Genomic DNA, 24,808 nt, shown 5'->3' on the forward strand with positions numbered 1-24,808 from the left:
GACTGAATGCTTACTTTGGAGGGAAGTGTTGGGGGGAGAGCACTCTCAGTGGAAGAGTTAACCAGTGGTTTAGGTCAAATGGCAGGGTTCTGGAAAGGTTGTCTATAGTTTGATGAACACACTCTTCATGCCTATGGCTCTTCCTGGTCTTACTGGACCTTAAATTAGTGCTGATCTGGTCTGAGCCCACTGAGGTTTATTTCCTGCTCTGGCCAGGATTATCATGGAACGGAGTGGGGCTGAAACCACAAACTTGATGTCCTTGCTGCTTTGAGAGAAGGGCTTGGGCAAGAAAAGAGATGATAATTAAAAAACAAACAAACGAAAAGAAAACCCCAAAAAACACTGTAGTAGGTTTTACTTGAAAAAAAAAAACTCCATTTTACATGAAAGATTTTGTTTAATTCAGGAAAGAAGGGAAGAAGGGAGAGGGAGAGAAGGAGAGAGTTAGGATGGGTAGGTAAGGGGGAAAGGGAAGATCCCTATGTAAATGTAGATTATTTGCCTTGATATTAATGCAACTTGATTTTTATCTGAGAAACAAAATCTGTTGTAAGGTAGAAGCAAATAGTAGAAAATTTGGAAAACTACAAGTTCTCACTAATGGTGACGCTACTTTTTGTTTTTTAGAAAGCAGTAGGGACCAAGATTTTTAGAGTTTACCTCACCTCTGGTACTTTTCAAGTATATTTATCTTTTCTAAGAGTATCTGAAGTGTCTCTTTGTCTTATTTTTTTTTAAACAAAATCATATTATAAATAATATAAATATCCTCATATAATTTCTAGAGACAATATTTTTCTTTTCTCTTAAGTAGTGTAATACGATCTTAACAAAAGCTATGAATCAAGATGTAAGTCTTTTAAATACTAAAAACAACAGAACTAGCACTTAAAGTAGCAACCTGACAACTCACAGAGAATATTGTAAACATATCATGCCTCATTTGTTTGGTTATGTCTCATTTGGTGTCACTCATTCTTATTCAGTATAGCAAGTTCTTGCACATATTTGTGTATTTAATATTTTTTCTGTTATGTGCATCTGACTATGAGTGGATGAAAGGCAAACCAACAATGTCATTACCAAGTGATCTGAAAATCATAGAAAATTAAAAAATCATAAACCTTAAAAAAATGCTTCTTCTAAAAGATATTTTGGACATCTCATAGACAAACCAGTTGCATCAAAGTCTTTTAATAAGGACACTAATTAAATCTTGATTTTGCTTCAGTTTTAAAGAATGTGGATATGTAAGATTTGGCTTTTAGTGTTAAATTCACAATCTAATTAGAACAGCACCCCCATTCATCCACACACAGAGGTTAGATTATGGAGACTACAAAATTGGGCCCGTGGATTTTGTTTGGCCTGCACATTCTTATAATATTTTGAATTGGTTGTGAGCCTATAGATATAGGGAGATTTTACACAAAAGTTACATATTTCTGTCTTTCCTTGCAAAAAATCAGAAGAATGGGCCATACTGAACTCTCATCATCTCATTTTACCAGTGAGGCAGGAACAGATTCAGACGGAATACATATCTTATGGTTTGCTCTATTTTCTACTGTTCCCAATAGTAGCCCTCACTCTAGCTTTAGCCTGCTTCATTCATTTCTATTCCCTGTCTGATAATCTTTACTGCCTTTCTTTTTTTTTTTTTCCTTCAAAGTAGAAATCACCCAACAAATATTTATTTATTTGTTTATTTACTGTCTTATTTCAATATTAATTTTTCAGTTATGGTGTTTTGCATCTCCTTTTTATTTTCCCCACCTGGGTCTTGCTGAAAATAGAATAGATAAATTGATAAATAGATAAATTGCCAACATTAATCTAGAGTAGGCTAAACAAACACTGCTCTAAGAACACCATTAACTACAACCACCAAGTGTAGCTGTGTAGTGCTAGGTGCAGAGATGAAAAAGATAGATGGGAAAACAGACAGCACATCACTAGGTAATTAGAGAGATTGAAAATCATCTCTTTGGTCAGGTCCTGAAGTTTAGGAGGCTAAGAGAATAAAGCAGAATGACAGACTGCCCCATTGTAGAAAGGACCATTTGGCATGCATTAGACCTTTAAGTAATATTCAAACACATAGATAACACTATTAGAAATGTCAACATCAAGTAGAAAATTGTCTATATGTAACTTCACAGTTGGATTGATGGATCAAATTTCTTATCTCTATTCCTACTGCGTTAAGAATCATGGAGGGGAAATCCCTTTCCTCTGTTTTTTTATGGATCCTACTTTTGGTCTGTGTAGCATTGGAAGATGCCAGATGTATGTGAAGCTGTCTGGGAAAATAGATCTGAAGCATGATGATGATGGTCCTCCTTATAGTCAACTGGGAAATAATGAGCTTTAGCTTAGGAAATTTCCCCTAACTGAACTGTGATTATGGACTGTCTTATTGTCTCTACTGTCTGATAAATGGCATATTAAAAAAAAAAAATGTGTGTATGTGCATGTGTGTGTGTGTGTGTGTGTGTACACACATTTTGTAGATTCCCAATAGAAATAGTAAAATGCATATGCATACTCAATGAGCAAACTTCCCAGAGCAGCTAGTTCTTTCCTTCCTTGTAAAAAGAGAGTATGTAACTAGTCTTGGAAGTCCTATGCTTTCAGAGAAGGAAGGACTCTTAAGAGCATCTGTTCTAAACCCTTCTTTGCAAGTAGAAGTAGTAACAATGGTGATGGTGGTGGTTGCGATAGTGATAATAATATTATTATCTTTAAAGAAATTCCAAGTCTGGGGTGCCTGGGTGGCTCAGTGGGTTAAAGCCTCTGCCTTCAGCTCAGGTCATGATCCCAGGGTCCTGGGATCGAGCCCCACATCAGGCTTTCTGCTCAGCAGGGAGCCTGCTTCCCTCTCTCTCTCTCTCTCTGCCTGCCTCTCTGCCTACTTGTGATCTCTATCTGTCAAATAAATAAATAAAATCTTAAAAAAAAAAAAAGAAATTCCAAGTCCACTAGAGACTAAATGTTCTAGAAAGGTCATATATCTGATCTAGCTAATGTCAGATCCAGATCCAGAACTTAGTACAGTACATGTTATGCTATTTATAACTTTGATTCTTGGATGGAATACTGCTTCTTCATTTTCCTCTCTTTCTTTCATTATTGATATTGTTATTGCTATTTTTAAATTTTGCTTTTCTCTATAAAAAATCTTTTCAGTTTGCTGCTTGTTTACCAAAAAGAGGAAATTCTGTGCTATTTCCTAATTCAGTCCCATATAAACATCATTTCCTATTGGATCTAAGTTTGATTTTTCTACATATAAAATCTGTTTACATATAAATGTAAATTTATATTACATATGTATAGTATATATATTTATATATATATTTCATATAAATCTTTAAAAATTTTTAAACATCTGTTTAAAAATAACAGATGTATTTATGTTTGTGAAATTTTATTTTTTTATTTTTTTATTTATTTTTTTAAAGAAGTCACTATATTTTAGAATGATATCATCTCCCCTGCTTAGTGTAGATGCCACATGAGAATCTTGTATTTTATAACCTTGATAATAAAATTTAAAGGTAACATTTATAGATAAATGCTTAGAAAGACTCCTGATAGGGAAATTACTAACAAGCTCATAAGGCTTTAATATGATTTGAAACTGCATGCTGTTTGCAAAATTTCCTAGGCAATTCTTGAACAGAATTTGAGCTATGATAAAATTTGAAAAATGCTAGGAAATTTGTATTTCTTTCAGAATTATTTCTTATTTTCTATACCTCTCAACCGAGATATAGTTTATGTTCTTTAGCTACCCACTAAAAAGATCTAAACCGTTCTATATTAAATTCAAAACATTTTTCATAATGGCCTTATTAATTTTTAGGGTGATAACATTTTGACATTTTATTCACATATCTATTTATTTAATGATATCTTTAATCTCCTATCATAGGCACTGTAATCAACTCTTAGGACACATGTGGTTTCTGCCCTCACACTGTTGACAATCTGGTAAACATCTTTCCTGTTGTAGTATTATTTCGGGAAAAGATGCAACAAATTCAGAAAATCAAAACTGAAATAGATATAGTTTATGTTTTTATAATCATATTCATCCTCAAGTCAACACGATAATTCAATTAAAAGACAGAATTCTGGATTTTATGGCCTTTGAAAGTTAGCATTAGTATATTAATTACCAATTGCAGTTGTCTTACACTTTGAAAAATTATCATTTTCTACTTTATTTATCTTCAAGAAATATGCTCACAATAATTTATGCAACAGGAGGAATTGCCTATATGCAATAATGTTGTACTGAGTTATAGCTGTTCTGCATTAAAATGATCTAAGTTTTATCAAAACCCAGCACACTTCCATCAAAGCATTACAGCAGTCGTTCTATTTTTATTTTTAAAAGGAGTGTAGTTATAAGCTTGGGATTGACAACCCAATGGTTGAAACATGAGCTTTTTTGGTACCTCAGGAGAATTTGTATAGTATGAGAATATTTTTAAAAAATATTTATTTATTTATTTGACAGAGAAAGAGAGAGAGAGATCACAGAGAGAGAGAGATCACAGAGAGAGAGAGAGACAGAGAAAGAGAAAGAGAGAGAGAGAGAGATCGCAGACAGAGGGGAGGAAGCAGGCTCCCCACTGAGCAGAGAGCCCGATGCGGGGCTCGATCCCAGGACCCTGAGACCATGACCTGAGCTGAAGGCAGAGGCTCAACCCGCTGAGCCACCCAGGTGCCCCTAGTATGAGAATATTTAGTGATTATATGAACACAATTGTATAAAAATTCTATATTCTATATTCACACTAAAGTGTTTTAAGTCACTAAGATTATGCATTAGATTCTAACCAGTGAGCCTAAACTGTTGATTCCATTTTCAATCTTCAAGTAACACAAAGTAATTTGTGTTATACTTTTCTAATCTAATTGAGAGGACATGCTGAAATTCAGGTGCTCTGAGTTCTAGGATCTATTTGATGCTACCTAGCTCTGTGATTTTTGACCAGCTCACTTCATCTCTCTTTATTGCACTTTATTCACCTCAATTCCCTTCAAATTCTCAGTCTATTTGTTGTTGTTTTGGATAATGAATTCCATTATCAAAATCATACATCTTAGCTCAGGATCCTAAGTCAAAAAAGTTTTTAAAACTCCTCTTTTCCTTTATTAGTTACAACATAAAAAGTTCTCCAGAAGGACGAATTCCCCCCATACTTCCCCCATCCTACTCAGTGCTGAAATAGAGCAACAATTATATTTGTCTAAAGCCTGATAACAAGATTCTTAGCTTAGGGATCATTTAGACTTTGAAAGATGTTTCATAAAAAAACTTTACCTAAGTATTCATGTTTTCTCATATCCCTGCTTCCTCTTCTACATTCTAAATTCACTTTCTTTTCATAGTGTCACGTTCCCTTCTTCTTTTTTTTTAAATATTTTTTTTTAAGATTTTATTTATTTATTTGACAGAGAGAGATCACAAGTAGATAGAGAGGCAGGCAGAGAGAGAGAGAGAGGGAAGCAGGCTCCCCGCTGAGCAGAGAGCCCGATGCGGGACTCGATTCCAGGACCCTGAGATCATGACCTGAGCCGAAGGCAGCGGCTTAACCCACTGAGCCACCCAGGAGCCCACATTCCCTTCTTCTTTACTCAAATTTGACATCTGGAATTTATCCTTGCCTTCTGTTTCTAACCTCCATTCCATTTATTCAATCACCAAATCAATTCTCCTTTCATATTAAGTATTGCTCTCATCAGTAGTTGTGTTTTTAAAAGTCTTATCTGTAGACCACACACATCCAAATTCCCTAGGGTTCTTAACAATGGGAATCACTTGCAATACCATTGGGAGCGGGGGGTCCAGACCTTCAGAATCAAAGTTCTGAGGATAGGGGCTTAGAAATCTACAGTATTATCAAGTGTCTATTTCAACATGCCCAAGAATTCTTCACATTTTCTACTATAAACTGGATGTGGGTAAAAGACTAATGCACACTCAGCCAGTTTTGGACTGCTACCTTGACATGTTCTACCCAGATCATAAAGCGCCTCACTTTAGAATAGAGCATTACCTGACACTTCTTATTCCCAACCATTGAAGTTTCTGTCAAAACTCAGAGGCAGTAGGAAAAGTCGTGTTTAACATCCTATTACACTTAATTTAATACATTTGTCCTATCTATGTAAGGTTTCTAAATATTAGTGAATGCAAGATTAGTTAATTTAGGCATGATTAAGTTAATCACATTCTAGTTGGTTTTTTTTTCTTTTTAACTCATATTTGGTTTAGAAAATCTGATATTCCATAATAAAATTTTCTGGTCATTTCAGAAACAGGTGCCCAAGGGTCCTAATTTTCCATGGTATCCTTTTCCATCCTATCCTCTTAATCCTTATACTTAATTAAGCCTCTTTTTTGCTTAAGAGAGAGGATCTTCTTTGGGGACAGAAATTTCTATAATATTTTTATTGATTCTCTTTAATCTCTAAAACTCCCAATCACTGTTGTCATGGGTAATACACATACCACCACCACCACCATCATCACTTTGGGTACCAAGGGAATCAGTTGTCTTAGGGAAGGAAGGCTTCAGTTGCTGATGCAGCGATGATGGTAGAATGGTAGAATCCTTGGGAGAGTCTGGGCAGTCCTCCTCCTGCCAGGATATGGAAAATGATCCTTTCATTTGAAACCTATAAAATGTTTCAGTGTGATGAAAAGTTGTCAGTCTCTAAATTACGTTTTCATTACAGACATAAAGGAGATAATTCCCAAAAGTGGGTGTTTGGAACTGACAGCTGCATTTATTCTAAGGTAAGGACTTTGTAAGTCATAATTTTTGGTCGTATACTTTTCTGTTCCTAGATTCTTACAAGTATTCTTACTGTTGAGAGCAAGAAATGCTTTTGCTACACAAATATATCCCTGTGCCCAGAAGGTTAAAATTTAACTTAATTTAACTCAATACTTTCCTGTGGGGTTTTGTTTGACTTTAAAATACAAGTTTTTCAAGACCAAAAATAATTCTTCCAATTCATTGCTATGATACAATCTAGCATTTCAGGGCATCAATTTTTTCTTTCTACTAATTTTAAATTAAATTAAATTACTTTTTATTGAGGTACAACTGATATATAACATTGTATAAATTGAAGACATACAGCATATTGCTTTGTTACTTTATCTATTGCAATATGAAATCATAGCATTCACTAACACCTCTACCACATCATGTGTCTTTTTTTGTGGAGGTTAAGATTTACTCTTTTAAAAACTTTTGAGTATGTAATACATTGTTGACTGTAATCACTGCGCTATACTTTAGGTCTCCAGGACTCATTGATCTAATAGTTGCCAATTTACACCAGTCAACAATATCTCAATTCCCTCATCCTCTAGCCCCTGATTACCTACATTCCTTTCTCTGTTTCTATGAGTTCAGCTCTTTTAGATTCCACATATAAGTGATATCATGCAGTGTTTGTCTTTTGTCTGACTAATCTCACTTAGCATAATGCTCTCAAGGTCCATCCATGTCATAGCAAATGGTAGGATTTCCTTCTCTGTTATGGCTGATGAATATTCCATTGTATATATCACATCGTCTTTATCCATTCATCAGCTGGCACTTAGGTCATTTCCATATCTTGGCTATTGTGAGTAATGCTGCAATAAATATCAAAGTGATACCTACATGAGTTTTCTTAGTCATTAAAATGAGGAGATTGGCACTTTGGAAAACTGGCAATAGTTACTGAAGTTGAACATGTCTATACAACCCAGCAATGTACTCTGGGGGGGACACAATTCAACCTATAACACAGAATATGGGAGTTATCAAGGTAGTCCCTCTCAGCTCCAGATCGACAGTTTTTCACCAGGCTCCCACCTCAGGGAGCTTCAGAGCAGAGTATTGGTGCAGGGCACCTTCATACAAATGGTTTCCTTGAGCGTGTTGTGGGTGGCTTTATAGTGGAGTGTCACCCTTCCCGTGGACAGCTGCTCCTGGTGTTCCAAAGGCAGGTTTATAGTAAATCCTGTGGGTGAACTGCCTCAGGGACTTCTTCAACATCCAGTGAGCCATGGCTGTGCCCTTGTTGATGTGGTTTGGATCTCAGCCTTGGGTCAGGCCTCTTCTTTGAGCATTCTATCTTAGGCCTAGCAGTACTGGCTGCTCCATATCTACTATTCACATATTCTTCAGTGTCCTTTTTAACTCTTACTTGCCAATTTCCCGACACTCTAATCCTCTGCTACTAATTATTTATATTAAACTTTTCCTCTTCAAATTACTATGTGTTTGTATCACCTTATTGAACCCTGAATGCTAAAAATAATAGCTTTATTTCTCTAGTGTCCTGGAATGACATGACCTGCTCCGTTTTAGAAATTTAGAAACTTTAATACAATTTAAATTTAAAAATTAACATAATATCATTTCTTTGAGTAGTTATTTGTTGGTACACTGACTAAAATTCCAGCCCACTCACTAACTCAGGCAAGACTGTGTAGTTTTAGCACTGGTTCTAGGCCAGGAAATTGACAGAGGCATCAAATGTCAAAACATTTTATTTTATTTTATTTTATTTATTTGTTTGACAGACAGATTACAAGTAGGCAGAAAGGCAGGCAGAGAGAGAGAGGAGGAAGCAGGGAGCCCAATGCGGAGCTTGATCCCAGGACCCTGGGACCATGACCTGAACCAAAGGCAAAGGCTTTAACCCACTGAGCCACGCAGGTGCCCCATGTCAAAACATTTTTAAAACAACCTTCACCCAGCTTCATTCTGAGGTTCACCCTAGCTTTCCTCTTGTCCTGTTTCTGACTCTACTACATTCCTGAGCCAAAAGCTCTAGGTTAGTGGAGAGGAAGTCACAGAAAGACCAAGACTGCTTATACATCTTGGTAAAAATAAAAAGTAGCATTTTTCTTTTTAGAGAGAGGGACAGAGAGAGAGCATGAGCAGAGAGAATGGTAGAGAGAGGAGAGAATTTTAAGCAGGCCCTACACTCAGTACGGAGCCTGACGTGGAGCTCACTTTCATGACCCTGACATCATGACCTGAGCCAGAATCAAGAGTCAGATGCTTAACTGACTGAGCCACCAGGCACCTCATTAAAAGTAGAATTTTGAGACTGCATTAAAATATTCTCCCAGCTCTTTGGCCTGTAACTGCTCATGCGGACTTCATTCTGAAATATACCTAAACAGAGCTGATTCCTGGTACCGAAGAACACAATTCTGTCCTATATAAGCGTTGCCCTTCCCACCAACAGACACAGAAGAGCAGAACCAAGGTTTAAGTGTATTTTCTTCTTTTCTCTCCCCAAATTCAGGTCCTAAATATCCACTTTTACTCTGTCATTTTTACCTTCTTTTCTTGCAATTTATAATTTCCTAATTATTCCCAATAGTACATTCCCAACAGTAGCTAGCAAATAATTCATACTTTTGTGTTTCAAACATAATAATTTTTAAGAGGATTTTGATTCATGTGCTATGGGGAGTGCTGTGAAGTGTGTAAACCTGGCGATTCACAGACCTGTACCCCTGGGGATAAAAATACATTCTATGTTTATAAAAAATAATAAATAAATAAAAAATTTAAAAAAAAGAGGATTTTGATTCTAAAAATTTTAATATTCCATTCCCAAACACAATTGCTGTTCTTTTTTTTAATTGTAATTCACATAGCAAAACTATGATGGCGAATTTTATTCTTTTAGAGGTTTAGAAATTTTTATTAGATCTAAATTTAGTCACATTCAAAATTATACCATCTAGTTAAGGCTAAAATGGAGAATAACTTGATAATTATTTGTAGCTGGATCATAAATGGATCTCATTACATTTATTAAAAAAGAAGACAGAATTAGTTTAGGATATTAATGACTAATCTTGGTTCTACCACCACGATTAGTTATTAATGGTTGTGTGGCATTATCCAAATCATTTGGCCTATTGTAAGATTCACATTATTTGTCAACAAAAGGGAGACATTAGTACTAACACTTTGGGTATTTTTTTTTAATTTTATTTATTTGACAGACAGAGATCACAAGTTGGCAGAGAGGCAGGCAGAGAGAAAGGGGGAAGCAGGCTCCCCACTAAGCAAAGAGTCCGACGTGTGGCTCGATTCCAGGACCTTGAGATCATGACCCGAGCCGAAGGCAGAGGCTTTAACCCACTGAGCCACCCAGGCACACCACACTTTGGGTATTTAACACAGATTCTGACCTTCCAATAGATTCTGGCATGTTGATTCTACCTAATTGGTACTTTGTAGTTATTAATGATAATAATAATAATGAACAAATTTAAATTATTTAAATATTGCATTTTGTTATGTTGTTTTTATTTGGATAAGTTTTGTTTCTCTTATTTGGCTTGATTTTTAAGGTTAACCATTTCTCTATTCATTTTTAAAAAGATAAGGTTAGATTACTTCCTTTACACAATCCACCGGTTCCATCTAAATTAAATATTTAAAATTTAGGGTTTAAATAAGTAAATAAATAAGTAAATAAAAGTAAATAAAATAAATAAATAAAATCTTAAAAAAAAAGATTTAAACTTTAACACAGAACCATAAAATATCTAGAAGAAAGTCTGGATTAAAGCATCTAACCCAGCACAGAAATCAGTTGTATTTCTATACACTAACAGAGAAAGAAGAAAGAGAAAATAAGGAGTCGATCCCATTTATGATTGCATGAAAAATCACAAGATACCTAGGAATAAACCTAACCAAAGAGGCAAAGGACCTGAAGTCAAAAAGCTACAGAAATCTCATGAAAGAAATTGAGGAAGGGAAGTGCCTGGGTGGCTAAATTAGAAGAGCCAAACCAAATTAAAAAATTCAGCCTTCCTAGAAATTAAAGAAATGTAAAATAATGAGACATTATTTTCTCCCTGTTAAATATCAGTAGATATAAAACTAGGAATATCCAATGTTGATGAAAGTGTGAAAAAACAAACATGTACATTTCCTTTTTTTTTGTATTTATATTTGTGGGTTGTTTTTTTTTGTTTGTTTTTTGTTGTTTTTTTTTTTGTATTTTGTTTGTATTATCTTTTGCTGTGTAACAAATTACCTTCAAACATAGTGGCTTAGAACAACAGATATTTATTATCTCAGTTTCTGTAGTCCAGGGATCTGGGAATGGATTAGCTGGAAAGTTCTGACTCAAAGTCTTTTTTGAGGCTGCAGTCAAGATGTCAGCAAGGACTGCAGTCATCTGAGATTTGACTAGGATCAAAGATCTGCTTTTATTTTTTTTTAATTTAAATTCAATTAGCCAACATATAGCACATCATTAGTTTCAGATGTAGTTTTAGATGTAGTTTCAGATGCAGAATTCCATAATTCATCAGTTGTATTTAACACCCAGCGCTCATCACATCACATGCCCTCCCTAATGTCCATCATCCGATTACCCCATTCCCTCTCCGACCTCCCTTCCAGCAACCTTCAATTTGTTTCTTATAGTTAAGAGTCTCTCATGGTTTGTCTCCCTCTCTGATCACTTCCTATTCAGTTTTCCCTCCCTTCCCCTGTGATCCTCTGAGCTGTTCCTTACATTTCATATATGAGTGAAACCATACCATAAATGTCTTTCTCTGATTGACTTATTTCTATCCATGCCGATGTAAATGGTGAGTATTCACCCCTTCTTATGGCTGGGTAACATTCCATTTATTATATATAAATATACCCATATACCAAGGAACTGAAGCCTCTTGTCAACAGCGATGTAAGTATGCTTAGAAGCAGATCTTCCATGTAATAGGAAAACAAAATGGAAACTACAGGGTCTCTCATAACTTAATCTCAAAAGTGATGTAACACCACTTCTGGCATCACATTGGGCCACATATATCAATCCTGCTATAATATAGGAGGAACCAGAAAAAGGTATGAATACTAGGAGGCAGGGAACATTGGGTGCTATCTAGGGGACTGGGATAATATTTCTGAGGGTCAGTTTAGCAATATTTATCAAAATCTATAAAAATACATATCTCTTTTGATTCAGAAATTACAGTTACAGCAACTTACCTGAGGGAATTAATTAATAGTATGTACTATAATGTATCTTTAAGGGTATTTATTAGAGCTTTGTAATAGTGAAAGTTGAAAATAGGTAAAGTAATCAACAGTGAGATTGTATAAATATGGTGTATGTTTATTATGTTGATATTAACATGTTGATATTACAAATAATGTAGAATAATTGATGATGACAGAGGAAAATGCTAATGTGATTGAGAAAAATAAGATAAAACATTTATTTATACTGTATCAAAGATTGTGTGTGTATTGAAGCAAAACTGGAAGTTTCTACATAAAACAGGTGGTAGGGAGATGAATAATTATGTTCTTTAAATTTCTCTGTATTTTCTAAGTTTTCTATAAAAAGCATTTGTAATCAGAAAAAAAGAATCACTTTTTAAAAATATGACTGATCATGTACTGACCAGAAGGAGATAGATCACCTAGAGTTTAAAATATTCCAGGAGAGATTCTGCAGACCTGCTTGCTGTATTTTTCATGAGGATAGGAGTCTTCCTCCGGAGTCCCAGGTTCGGTCAAATATGTGGACTTTCTAATGTACATATGGCTGGGAAACTATCACAAGGAAATGGGATACCTTTTAGCAACCAGAGAGTTATTACTGTATCCTGAGGGTAATATTGGTCAGCATGAGATTTCAAGAAGATTTTTAGTTTTCATAGAAAACTTCTCCCTCAAGAGAGTAGAACTTACAGCCCAAAGTTGGAAAATGGCACAGCTGGAATTTGAAACTAGAATAATACAGTACTGTTAATCAGTGTGTACTGGGAGTATTAGTTAAAGCTTTTAAAGTGGGAATGATGTGATAAAAGATGTTTTAGTAAACACATTATTTTTATCCAATTATTGTTACACAAATTATTAAACTGTATTTTAGCTTAATAAAACTGTGGCAAAAGTGGATTCAAATGAGAATACAATGAAGCCCAAAGGGTTGAGGGGCTTAAGAAATAATGAGAGTTAAGACATTAGACATCAATTTGGAATGATGTGCAGATGCGCTGGAAGGGAGAAAAAGTCCAAAGATTAGGCTGATGATTCCCTAGAAGAGAAGATTAGAATTCCAGATTTTGGAGGAGGAAGTTGTTTATTTTGGTGGTCTGAGTATTGAACTGGTAGGTGCGTGGTTAGGGATCAAGATAATGTGGTTCTTAGAATAGAGAATATTAAAGAACTTTGGTATCAAAATGTCAGAATAGTCATTACCTGGAGTGGAAATAGTTTAGAATGATTGCAAAGGGAAAATGCCAGGACAATTTGTAAATCTCTCCAAACACATGGTGGGAGGATGAATAATAGAACTCGTCACTCTGTGTTGCTTGTGTATGTTTGCCACCTTAGTTAGACTGTCTACTCTAAGAAGCAAAGCCCATGACATTTTTTTTTTTTTCTGTTTTTGGTCTTTGCTTCTGCTATGTCTAGCAGACTATTCAGATACATCATGGCTCTATCTTTAGGGCATGGCCTCATCCATCTCACTGGATAAATATGGATGTCTCCCATGTTCCAAGTATGCTTTCTGCCAATAAGAGGGAAACATACCTCCGAAGTAAACTTAGATAAAATATCTTTACCTTTGTTAGAGGACGCAAAACATGAAAGCACTATCAGAATACAAGGTATTTACAACTGTCACACTCAGAGCCCCGTTATTTACATGTGTTTGTTGGCCATTTGTATACCCTCTTTGGAGAACTATCTTCTACCCAGATCCTTTGCTAATTTTTAAATTGGGTTTATTTTTTTATTATAGAATTTCAAGAGTTCTTTATATATTCAGTATATACATCCTTTTTATCAGACATGATTTGCAAATATTTTCTCCCATTTTGTCGGTTGCCTTTTTATTTTTTGATGACATTGTAGCACAAAAGTTTTAAATTTTGATGTAGTATAATTTCGCTACTTTTCTTTTGTCACTTGTACTTTTGGTGGCGTTCTTTACATTTTTAAAAATAGACTTCATTTTTTAGAGCAGCTCTACATTCATAGCAAAACTGAGTGGAAAATACAAAGAGTTCTCATATACCTCATTTCCCCACACATGTACAAACCTCACCCGTTATTGACATGCCCCATAGAGTCATTATTTGTTACAGTTGACATTGACACATTATGACCCCAAATCCATAGTTTACATTAGGATTCACTCATAGTGTTACATATTTGGGTTTGAATAAATGCATAATGACATTCATCCACCATTATAGTATCATGCAGAATTGTTTCACTGCCCTAAAAATTCTGTGCGCTCTGCCCATTCATTTTTTTCCTTCCTCCTAACCCCTGGAAATTGCCTTTTTTTTCTTTTTTTTGGCTATGTCTACAGTTTTGCCTTTTATAGAATGTCATGTAGTTGGAATTATATAATATGAAGCCTTTTCAGGTTGGCTTCTTTCACTTAGTAATATACCTTTAAGGTCTGGAGCCCCTTATATTTTTAACATGCATATTTAGTTATACAGTTTCTAAAAAAAAGTTTAAGGTTATTTAGTAGCTCTTTTTCCAGAGCAATATAAGGATTTTAGTGCCCCTTAATTTCCCCCTGAACATCTCTTCATTTTTTTGTTTGTTTGGTCGTTTTGGTCAAAACTTTAGTTCTACACTTCAAAAAAGAAGTTTATATGATACTTGAGGCAGGGTGTCTAGGTTTTATGGGCTAGTACGCAAGCTGGATGACACCGAGCAAGTTGCTTAACCTCCCTTTGTCTGTTTCTTTATCTTTAAAATGGGCAAAATAGGGGCGCCTGGGTGGCTCAGTGGGCTAAAGCCTCTGCCTTCGGCTCAGGTCATGGTCCCAGGATCCTGAGATCGAGCCCCATATCCGGCTCTCTGCTCAGCAGGGAGCCTGCTTCCTTCCCTTCTCTCTTCCCCTCTCTCTCTCTCTGCCTACTTGTGATCTCTCTCTTTCAAATAAATAAATAAAATCTTAAAAAAAATAAAATAAAATGGGCAAAATAATAGTACCCATTTCAAAGGGCTGTACCAAGGATTAAAATGTAAATATATTGTCATGTGGAAATTACTCTGATGCAATAGTAGTCTCCAAGTATGCTCCTAGATAGGCTACCATAGACTTCATGGAACAGAAAGGTGCACAAGCCAAATAAAATGTTCAGATCACAGTTTATTCAGTCAGTTGCAAATATGATGCAAAATGTATGGAAAGAGAGGTGGGCTAGGTAAACGCACTTAAGGTGTGTGTTAAAGAGTCATAATACCTCAATCTCTGCAAAGTTGACATATCCTCTCTCTGTTGTATCAGCCTTCCCTGCTGATGATGTGGTTACAAGGACCAGAGTGGAAATTTGAACAAGGGAGCCCAACATACTAAAGGTGTCTGAGGAAACAACACACACTTGATCCGTAAGAGAGCTTGTTGGCGAGTACACTTGGCCAATAGCTACGATCCCTGTTTAGCCTGATGGGCAGCTATGCGTTTTATTTGGCTGAAAATCCAAAATCAGAGTCAGCAATAGGTGGCCAATTAAAGATCTCACAATTTTTGTGTGTCTCAGGTGCTTCATTTATACCCGTGTGTCATATGTATCTGTTGTTCATTCGTTATTTAGCAAATCATGACTATTAAATGCTTGTTTTTGCTCCTTTCCCCCTTTCTATCTGTGTTCATAGATTTATGTTCTCTACTTTGTGTCTGATACTCCTCAGCTTACTAACTTACTTATCTATGGTTAATGCAACTAATGAATTTCATCCATCCCATTTGTTTTCTTGTCTTCTAGAGCAGAATTGACTATTCCAAAACAATACAACAATTGCACATTGTATGTGAAAATAACTATAAATCTCAGCTACTACTATTATTATATTAGATGGATTTTGTATTTTAATATTATCATCTATCTAAGAGTGAAGATTAGCAATCTAGTTTAACTTCATCGGATTAAACAACTAACTGAAAATCCTGATATTAAAGTTATTTGGCTTGATTTTGATCTGAAATAGATAACAAGGTATATTTTATTAGTCAGATCTTTTTGCTATGAATTTTATTTATCCTCCATTCCTTCCAGTTGTATAGATTATTGGCTGTTACTTACAAGGCTAGTATACTTCTAATTTTTTTCCTTTCCTACAGGCTTATCCACAGTTTGTTCTGACCTACCTAGAGGAGCTCACCGCACAAGTGGATATGACCCAGACAGGATATCACATTCACCGTGGTGCCCGGACTCCAACTCATCAGGAACATGGTAGCAGTTTAGCAGAAGAGGTCAGTGTAGTGAGCCAGAGGCAAGACAGAAATAGATCTTTAAAATGTATTTTGAAAAGAGAAAATGTTCAAGTTGTTTTCAGGAGACAAGCACAAATTCACATCTTAACGATACTGACTGTTTAAAATCATACACATATTATAAATATCTGTATGCACATTTATATTTATGTAAACATCTATATATACTCATATAAACATTATTTTATTAAATAGTGGATGACCTTGTAGCTTTTGTTAGGACTGATGCCTTTTCTTCTGGTAATATACAAATGATTTCTGTGCCAAACGAGGAAGACCGGAGGAAGCCTGAAAAGTGTAATGTTAAATTTGGGGCATATGTAGCTTAGATATTTCCACTCAATGAAATTAGGTACATTATTGTTATATTTCATTTCTTAGGTTCTACAAGAATGTGCTAGCATCCCTGGTCTGAAGCAACTGCCAGAGCCTTCAGACACCCATTTAATGCCAGAAGTTCCTCTTGGGGAGACAAGGCAGTTGACAGTGGCCCTGGTGAGGAAGCTGGAAGAGAAACATCCTAAGGCTTCTGCTCAGAGGTAGGGCACTGACAGAATGGAGCTTTATTGCTCAATGACATTTGATGTTTTCCTTCAGTTTCATGTAAGATTGATTTCTTGAAGATTATTGAAATATCTCAAAAGCCCTTTGGCTTGCAAGCACTGTCGTTTTCAGGTCACATTTGATGAAGAGAGGTGACATTTATGTGTATTTCATTAAAGTTTGATGTAAGGTATTGTTTTAAGTATACTTAGGAAGGGCTGCTCTCCTGGGTTCTCACTAAACTCTGAAATAACATAAGTAAAGTGATACTGAGCATGCACCAATTGTGAGAATACCAAGAGAACTTTAAGAACATCAGACCCATATAGACAATCCTTTTTGTGTTTTGTGGCAAGATTATTATATTTAGGCCTGAGGATAAATGCACATTGGATGGTCTTTAGCAGTGATAATTTAAAAAATTGATGTAATTTCTATAGAATAAAACTAAACCAGTGATTTTACTAACCAAATGAAAATCATCCTTGGCTGGAAAATAGAAACTATTTCTCTGATGCTCCTTATTTAATTGGAAAATTAAAGGTTATGTTTATTATTAGTAGTAGTGTTATTTTGTTTGGTTTGATGTTATAAATCACAAAATGACATTCCAAATTGTAATTTTAGGCAGTTAACTATTGACTGAAGTACTCTCAAAGAGTAATATTTTCTTACTGTACTTTCTAATGCTCAAGAGAATTCCTAACTTTAAATATTCTAACTGTAGATAAAAACGTCAGTTGCATGGAGAAAGGAAAAAAACGACAACTTTTAATTTCTTTTTTAAGAACCTTGCCAGGTTTATAGAGATAGAGTTGACATATAAACATTATGTAAGTTTAAGGTATATAACATAACAGCTTTTATTTCAATTAAAAGCTCTTAAATTCTTAAATTATATATTCCTGCTTGAGATTTTAACAGGAGGGAGACATTTTTTTTCCTCTTAACAAAAGTGACTTTTCAATTTATTGTCTTTGTTATCTGAACCTCACTTCGGTTTCATTGTTTTGAGTAAGATAGGGCACAGATGAACAAAAGAACAAATTTAGTACCTTGCTGTATCAGAGTCTGAGAATATCCCGGGCCTGTACAAAAACTTAAGTTCTAGTTTCCTTTCCTGCTATTTAGTTTTTAATTGTATATGAGATTCTCAACTCTCTGACACCCCACAACATGGCCACAAAGCCACAGCAGTTCATCTAGTCCTCTCTGTTCAGGTCACTAGAATGGAAGGCCCTCGGGAGCAGTCTTTGAAGTTTTCACGTAAAACAGGAACTCAGGGAAAACTGGACCGCTGGGAAACTTAAATATGGTTTTATAAGACTGTTGTTGGCCTTCCTAGACTCACTAAGCAGCCATTTCTACTCTACGCTTTTTGAGAGCATGAGGGGGCTTGTCATTATCCTGGGTACTACTCAAGGAGGCACAGGTTCCTGCTGCTTCCCGATTTTTGAAACCTGTATGGGATTTCCATTTTTGTCTCCTGCTGGCCCTGGTCCCAGGAGGTGCGGGGTGGGTGGGTAGTCAGTGTACAGGGAATCCAGTGATAACTCACCTAATTCTCTATGACTCCCTCCTTCCCCAGCCTGGAAGTATTTTCTCTGAGGGTCAAGGGCATTGGGAGGTTGAGGGATTTGTCTTCTGTATTTTGTGATTGTATCTGCCCTGAAGCAGTACAGTCTGATGATGGAATATTGGGAGAAAGGCATATTGTATTAGGCAAGCCAAAAAAGTCCCCAGAATACAAACAGAAAAACAAGCAACAAAGCAGTTAACATCAGTTAACATAACATAATACTTGTCTGAGTTGTTAGAATTGCATTTCTTTAAATTTCCAGGAATGTGGTAAGCACTCAATGAGTAGTCTGTGAAAATGTGTTAAAAGCAAGTAGAGTCGAAAACAGTTTTTAATAGGGGTTGCAGTGGATTTGTGATTTTTAATCGGTAGGGATTGACTAAATATGTTTGGGATTTTATTTCTTAAGAAAATTCCCAGGGCCCTTATCTTAGTGAGTATCCCTCAGGATTTGTGTCTCAGGCTACAGCAACTTTTCTAGTCCTCTTTTTTTCTTAAACCCACAGGGATTTATCCTCATTCTCCTCTCCACCCCCACAATTTACCATAATAGAGGTAATTTCAGTTTCTCTCCTTCTTTCTGTTCCTTAACAAAGTTATTTTGAGTAGAAAGTAAGTACTTAGAGCAATTACTTTCCTCCCATTTTGGAAGGAATTGTTGGGCAAAATTAGAACATGGTACTGAATTTGGCATATTGATTACTTTGAACCTTAGGTTGTCTTGTTAGGTTTGCAGGCAGTTCAAATATAAGCGAATTGGTGCATTATATTATCACAGCTTTAAGACAGGACTTTACATTTTCTTGCCTTTATCAATGATAATTTTATAAAATACAGAATAAATTCATTATAAAAATGAAAGAATACTGTGAAATGATCTGAGTTGTAGAAATTGGAGAAAGAATTAGAATTTTAGAATAAAAACCATTAATGAGCAAATAATCTGGAGAAAGAACATACAATTGAAAAGAATAAATGATACAGAGATATAATGTATATATTTCCTTAGAAGTAGTCAATGAAGGAGAGAACCACAAGTAGTCAAATTTGGAGAAAGACAGAGAGCTTGGTAGTTAGTGGCATATAAATACGTGAAAATGAAAGACAAAATTCCTTTTTAATAACATATACTAACTTTGCTTAAGTGCTTTATGTGCACTATTGCCCAATAGCCTATGCAGTATGTAAAACAGAGGTATTCATCTCTTTTTTACTGATAAGGAAATTGAGGCACAGAGAGATTAAGTTACTTCACCAAAGGCCTTCCACGAAGTAATTTAAGGCAGGCCTATCTGAGCCCAAAGTCTTTTTCTTAGCCTCTACATTATTCTGCCTAACCATTCATGTTCTTGTCTTAGTGATTATTCCAAATCTTTAGCCTTTCAAATGGGACCTATTATTTTGACTGGCTATCCTGGAAAGGTGACTTTAAATAAAGTGGAACGGTTTAGAAAGGGAATAATAAAAGATATGTCAATATATGCAGCTTGCAGTGATGACTACGTAAGAAGTTGAAAATACAAAAGGAGACGGTGAACCCATTTCTTGTTGACTCCAACAGCCTCGATTTACTGATTTACAAAGCTTGCACTTGAATGGATTAGAGATTTTTAAAAATCTCTTTCTAATAAGGTGACTGTTACTTGTCATGATTAGCCAAGGTATTTCCCACCTTGAATGGTGGTTCACTTTGACTTTGTATCTACTGTATATGGTGATAGGTAACTAACAGGTGTCATTTGTTGAATACTTACCATGTGTCAACTGCTACTGAAAGTACTTATTCTTATAACAATGTGGTAAATTTAATTATTATCACAATAATCTGAAGGTGGAGGGACTCTCAAAATTCATAAAGATACAGCAACTGAGGCTCAGAGTGATTTTGTAGTGTGCCCAGTTATACAGCTGGAGATGGGAGAGATGGGATTCAAACCCACAACCATTTGGATCTATAAACCATGCTCTTAACCACTGTTTTAGTCTTCATTCCTAATAGTATTCATTCCAGTGATTTTATAACAGGATGTTGTCATATTGAATCATCATTTTAAGTTATCACTAAAATTTTATGTGTATTACATCATAAACATTTGATTGGACTATTGCCATTTTGATGGGTAACTTATTTTGAATTATATCTTAAAAAAAAAGCTATAACAATCACCATAAATCTGCAGATCAGGCTTTCCCATCTATGGAATCATTTAATTTAATATACATTTCAAACATTTGTGGAAAGCAGTCTGATTATTGATCTTTTTTTTTTTGGTCATGTGGAAAAAATTATTTTTCCTGTTGAAGAAAAAGGAAAACCTCTTACTGTGTGAAGTCTTTAAAGTTCTTAGTTCATGGTAGATTATATTTTCTTGTTTATTTATCAACACTTAAAATATTTTTTCTGCCTCTATCAGTGAGATATAGAAATGTGGTTATCTTCTTGCTTGGATAAAGACTGAGTTGTGTGTACCTTTAATTCTAAGTTTGGTCCAAAAATAAGATAAATGCCATATTCTGGCATCTTTAAGTGTCTGGAATGTGTTTGTTTACATTAGTTTATCTGATGGAGCCCTTTACCTTATTCAAATTGAATAGGGGGTGGGGAAGGACTGGGACAGCCGACAAAGCACACTGACCCAGCTTGTCACCCAGTGACCTGTGAGAAGGAAATAATGAACTGTGAGTAGCTGTCATCTTAACTGTTTCTGACAGTTTGCCTTTGGGCACATCTGTGTTAGTTGCATTGGAAAGGCCTTTGTTCTTTTCCCACTAGTGACTTTGTGGAGCGTTGAGGGGTTTGCCAGCTACTGGACTCTTAAGCGGCCCCTTCCTTCCCAGGGAAGCAAGCAGCTGCCGTGGATCACACTGACATTTCTCTTCATGACTCAACTTGGCATGTACTTCACTCTTTAATAACATACACTAACAAGAACATAAATTTAGAAGTCCTTTGATTTTTCCCATTTAAAATGTACTTTAATGTCTCCTGAGTTTTGTTACTAACAACACAGCAAGTTCTAAAACATGTTTAGTATTATCCTGATTTTATATGGAGAAAGGTAAAGATAAATTGATAGCTAACCAGATAGGCAGGTGACTTGGAGGAATATATATCCAAATATTGACAGCTGTTACTGAGTTTTAAATTGTTCTTTATTATTTTCCAAATTTCAGTAATTGATTATTATATTTGCAATATAATAGGATAAAAATCAACATATGTTATGAAAAATATTTTTAATGTAGATACTTTTGATACATGCTTTATTAGTAGGAATATTTAGACTAAAATAGGTAAGAATATGCTCTCTTTTGTTTCACATTTTTCACTGCTACTTTTTAAATAGATTTCCATCTAATAATTTAAACTTTTAAATATTGTAGTACTTATGTTTTAAAATTAATCTAGTGCATAAAATTGTTATAATCATTAGGAAATGTAATTTGATAAGAAACAGGTGTTTCTGTCTCCTGGTTTCCTGAAATATCACTATTATTTCAATGGCAAAAAAAGCGAACATTCTGTATAGGATGATACCCTAGGAGAATTGTTTAAATTAAAATCAAAGCTTCTTTTATAAAATATAATTTCTGAATCACTTTTAAAGCCTTATTTACACTTTACAATTGCTATAAAATCAGTTCTTCTAGTATAATTAAGTCTGGCTGTAATTGGTGTGTAATAAACACTGAATATATGGTATTCATGTAGTTGTATTTACTTTTCCAAGAGAATATAAATCCAAACCACACTGCAGTGGTCAATTTTTATCAGGCCTTCTTTTTGTATCCATTATAGACTAGAAGAAATGAAGCTTGAAAGAAATTACGTGCTTTTCTCTGCAAAGTTTTTCTCTCAGTAACAATTTTGAGATGCACTAGCTAATGGAACTATGTTATAGTCTCCTGCTTTTCAAAGAAAGGTAAATTAATAACAATGAGAAGTTCTTTAAGCAGACAAATGATGATCATGTTTATATAATTATAAATTGTAAAAAACCACATATTAAAAATTGAAAGTCATATTCTGGTTTTCTTAAGTATTCAATAGCATATGATTTATTATTCTGTTAAATAATTTATGTAGTTTTGCATATAGTTGATGGCAATCTGTAACCATCTTCTGCTTAGAACATTCTTCTCATTTTGTTCATCATATATCCACACAGTTTTTGTAGACACAATGAATGTATGGGTCATTTTTTTGTTTTTTGTTTTTTGTTTTTAGTTTTTTTTTAGAGGGAGGGACAGGTAGAAGAGGGGCAGGAGGAGAAGAAGAGAGAATCTTAAGAAGGCTCCATGCCTGTTGTGGAACCCAACACAGGGTTCAGTCTCAATACCCTGAGATCATGACATGAATCAAGAGTCAGATGCTTAACAACTGAGCCATGTAGGCACCCCGGGTCAGTTTTGATAATAGATACTGTCTTTTTAAGGAAAGCAAACTGTTTCAATTGCTACACTCAAATTCTTATTTCTAGAACTCTTACCAATTAAGGAAAATGTTAATATATAAATTGCTTTTGATACTCCCTAAATCTAATTATACTTCCTAGGAATAAAATCTCCTTGTTAGGTTAAATTTCTGTTCCTAGCTATTGAAATGCTCAGCTTGAAGCCCTGCCCTTTAACTCTTTTATAGTATATACAAGACTATGGTGTTGTATTTAAGAACACAAAATTATTTTGTATTCCAGAGATATGCTTATAATTCTTTTCTTTTTAATTAGAAAAGTCAAATACTGTTATCTGTTTGCGTTTTGGTGTATTTTTAAATGAATTCCCATATCCTCTCTGTGAATCAAAATAAAGCAAACAAATAATCTAATTGCACCTGTTTCTTTGAAACAAAGTCCAAATCAAACATTCCAAAAGATTAGGTTTATATCCATAATTGTGCATTAATTCAGAATTATCAGAAGCTTTTGAATAAGCATTTTATAATAATTTTTGTTCTCACTTACTGCCCAAACCTTCAACTAGGCTGCTTAATTTCTATATTTTATAATGTACTATTTATCTTTCTGTTTTATTCAGTATTGTTTATAAAGCTAGTCAGTGTAGGAACGGAAACTCTACTCCTACAGTCTTCAAACTTGTAGCCCCCAAACTAGAATGTCTATATAGTGTCATAATAGTTAAAGTAGTAGATAATGAGGTTCTAGATTTGGGTAATGTGGATGGACAAGGAGGAGATTGATGGAGGAAGTGTTAGGGCGATATATATGGAATTGGATGAAAGCAGAGTTCAAGCAGTCACGTTAATTGTAGGTTAACTTCCTAACTTGTCTGCTTCCTTTAACTCTTGTTCCCTGACAATCCATTCTCCACTTAATGGCCAGAGTGCCTTTTGTATTCATAAGACAGATCTTGAGAATCCTCAGCTTCAGATCATCTAATGACTTTTTATTTCCTTTAGAATGAAACCCTTTACTATATGCTACATGGTCCTACTTTCCTAGGCCCATGGTACCTCTCTGAACACCATTCTCCCCACCCTTCCTCTTCTCCAGCCAGCCTGGGTTCCTGGCAATGTCTTAGGTTTGCCTTGCATGCTCACAACCCATCACTCTCTCCCTGCCTTATTTTTCTTCAAGATACTTTGCCTATCATATACATAATTATTTACTGTCTGAGTTGCCCCATTAGAAAGTAAACTCCATTTTAGCAGGAACTTTTGTTTTATTAACATCTGTACCCCCAGGACCTTAACATAATGTAGTATGTAGTGGATACTCAATACGAGATTGTTGAATGACTGAATGACTGAATGAATGAATGAAGTGTATAATTAATGGAAATAATGAAACTAATCTGATCATTCATATGTGTATTCAAGATCCTCACTGTTGGATAACTGTAGCTTTATGACCTACTCATATGTCAATCCAAAATTGTACCTATAACAATGGTTTTCTGATTTCCATATTTTTCCTTTCTTTCATCCTCTATTATTGAGTGAATATTTATTGAGCATTGTCTATATTCCAAGCACCATCCTAGGCACTGGGGATACAATACTGAAGACAAATATACTTTCTTGCCACACAGAACTTCCCCCATAGAATCTAACAGGAAAGAGAGATGTTACACCAATCACTACAGTAGAGAGAGAGTGATGAGTGTATTTTAGGAAGAAGGCAGTTCATCCTGAACACTCCTCCCTGGTGATATGCTTTTGAAGTATGACTCTGAACATCTCACTTACTGACTCACAATTCTTCAGTGTTTACCCATTTCCTACTAAGTTAAATGAAATATCAATTGGCAGACCCATCACACTGTATTCTTGAGGCAGAACCTCCCTGTTCCTATCCAGGCCCAGATGGACTTTGTACTTGGGTTATGCTG

At 35.1% G+C, this 24,808-nt stretch overlaps 1 protein-coding gene across 1 annotated transcript in view; it reads left to right on the forward strand.

Moving 5' to 3' along the window:
* DCDC1 (doublecortin domain containing 1) overlaps window positions 1-24,808 on the forward strand; it is a 423,366-nt gene that overhangs the window by 249,002 nt on the left and 149,556 nt on the right. Inside the window, exons 19-21 of the mRNA XM_046015856.1 lie at window positions 6,760-6,820; window positions 16,180-16,314; window positions 16,717-16,874. Coding sequence (XP_045871812.1) covers window positions 6,760-6,820; window positions 16,180-16,314; window positions 16,717-16,874 — 354 coding nt within the window. The remainder of the gene's footprint in view (window positions 1-6,759; window positions 6,821-16,179; window positions 16,315-16,716; window positions 16,875-24,808) is intronic.

Source organism: Meles meles, chromosome 8, assembly GCF_922984935.1.
Source record: "Meles meles chromosome 8, mMelMel3.1 paternal haplotype, whole genome shotgun sequence".
Classification (NCBI taxonomy): Eukaryota; Metazoa; Chordata; class Mammalia; order Carnivora; family Mustelidae; genus Meles; species Meles meles.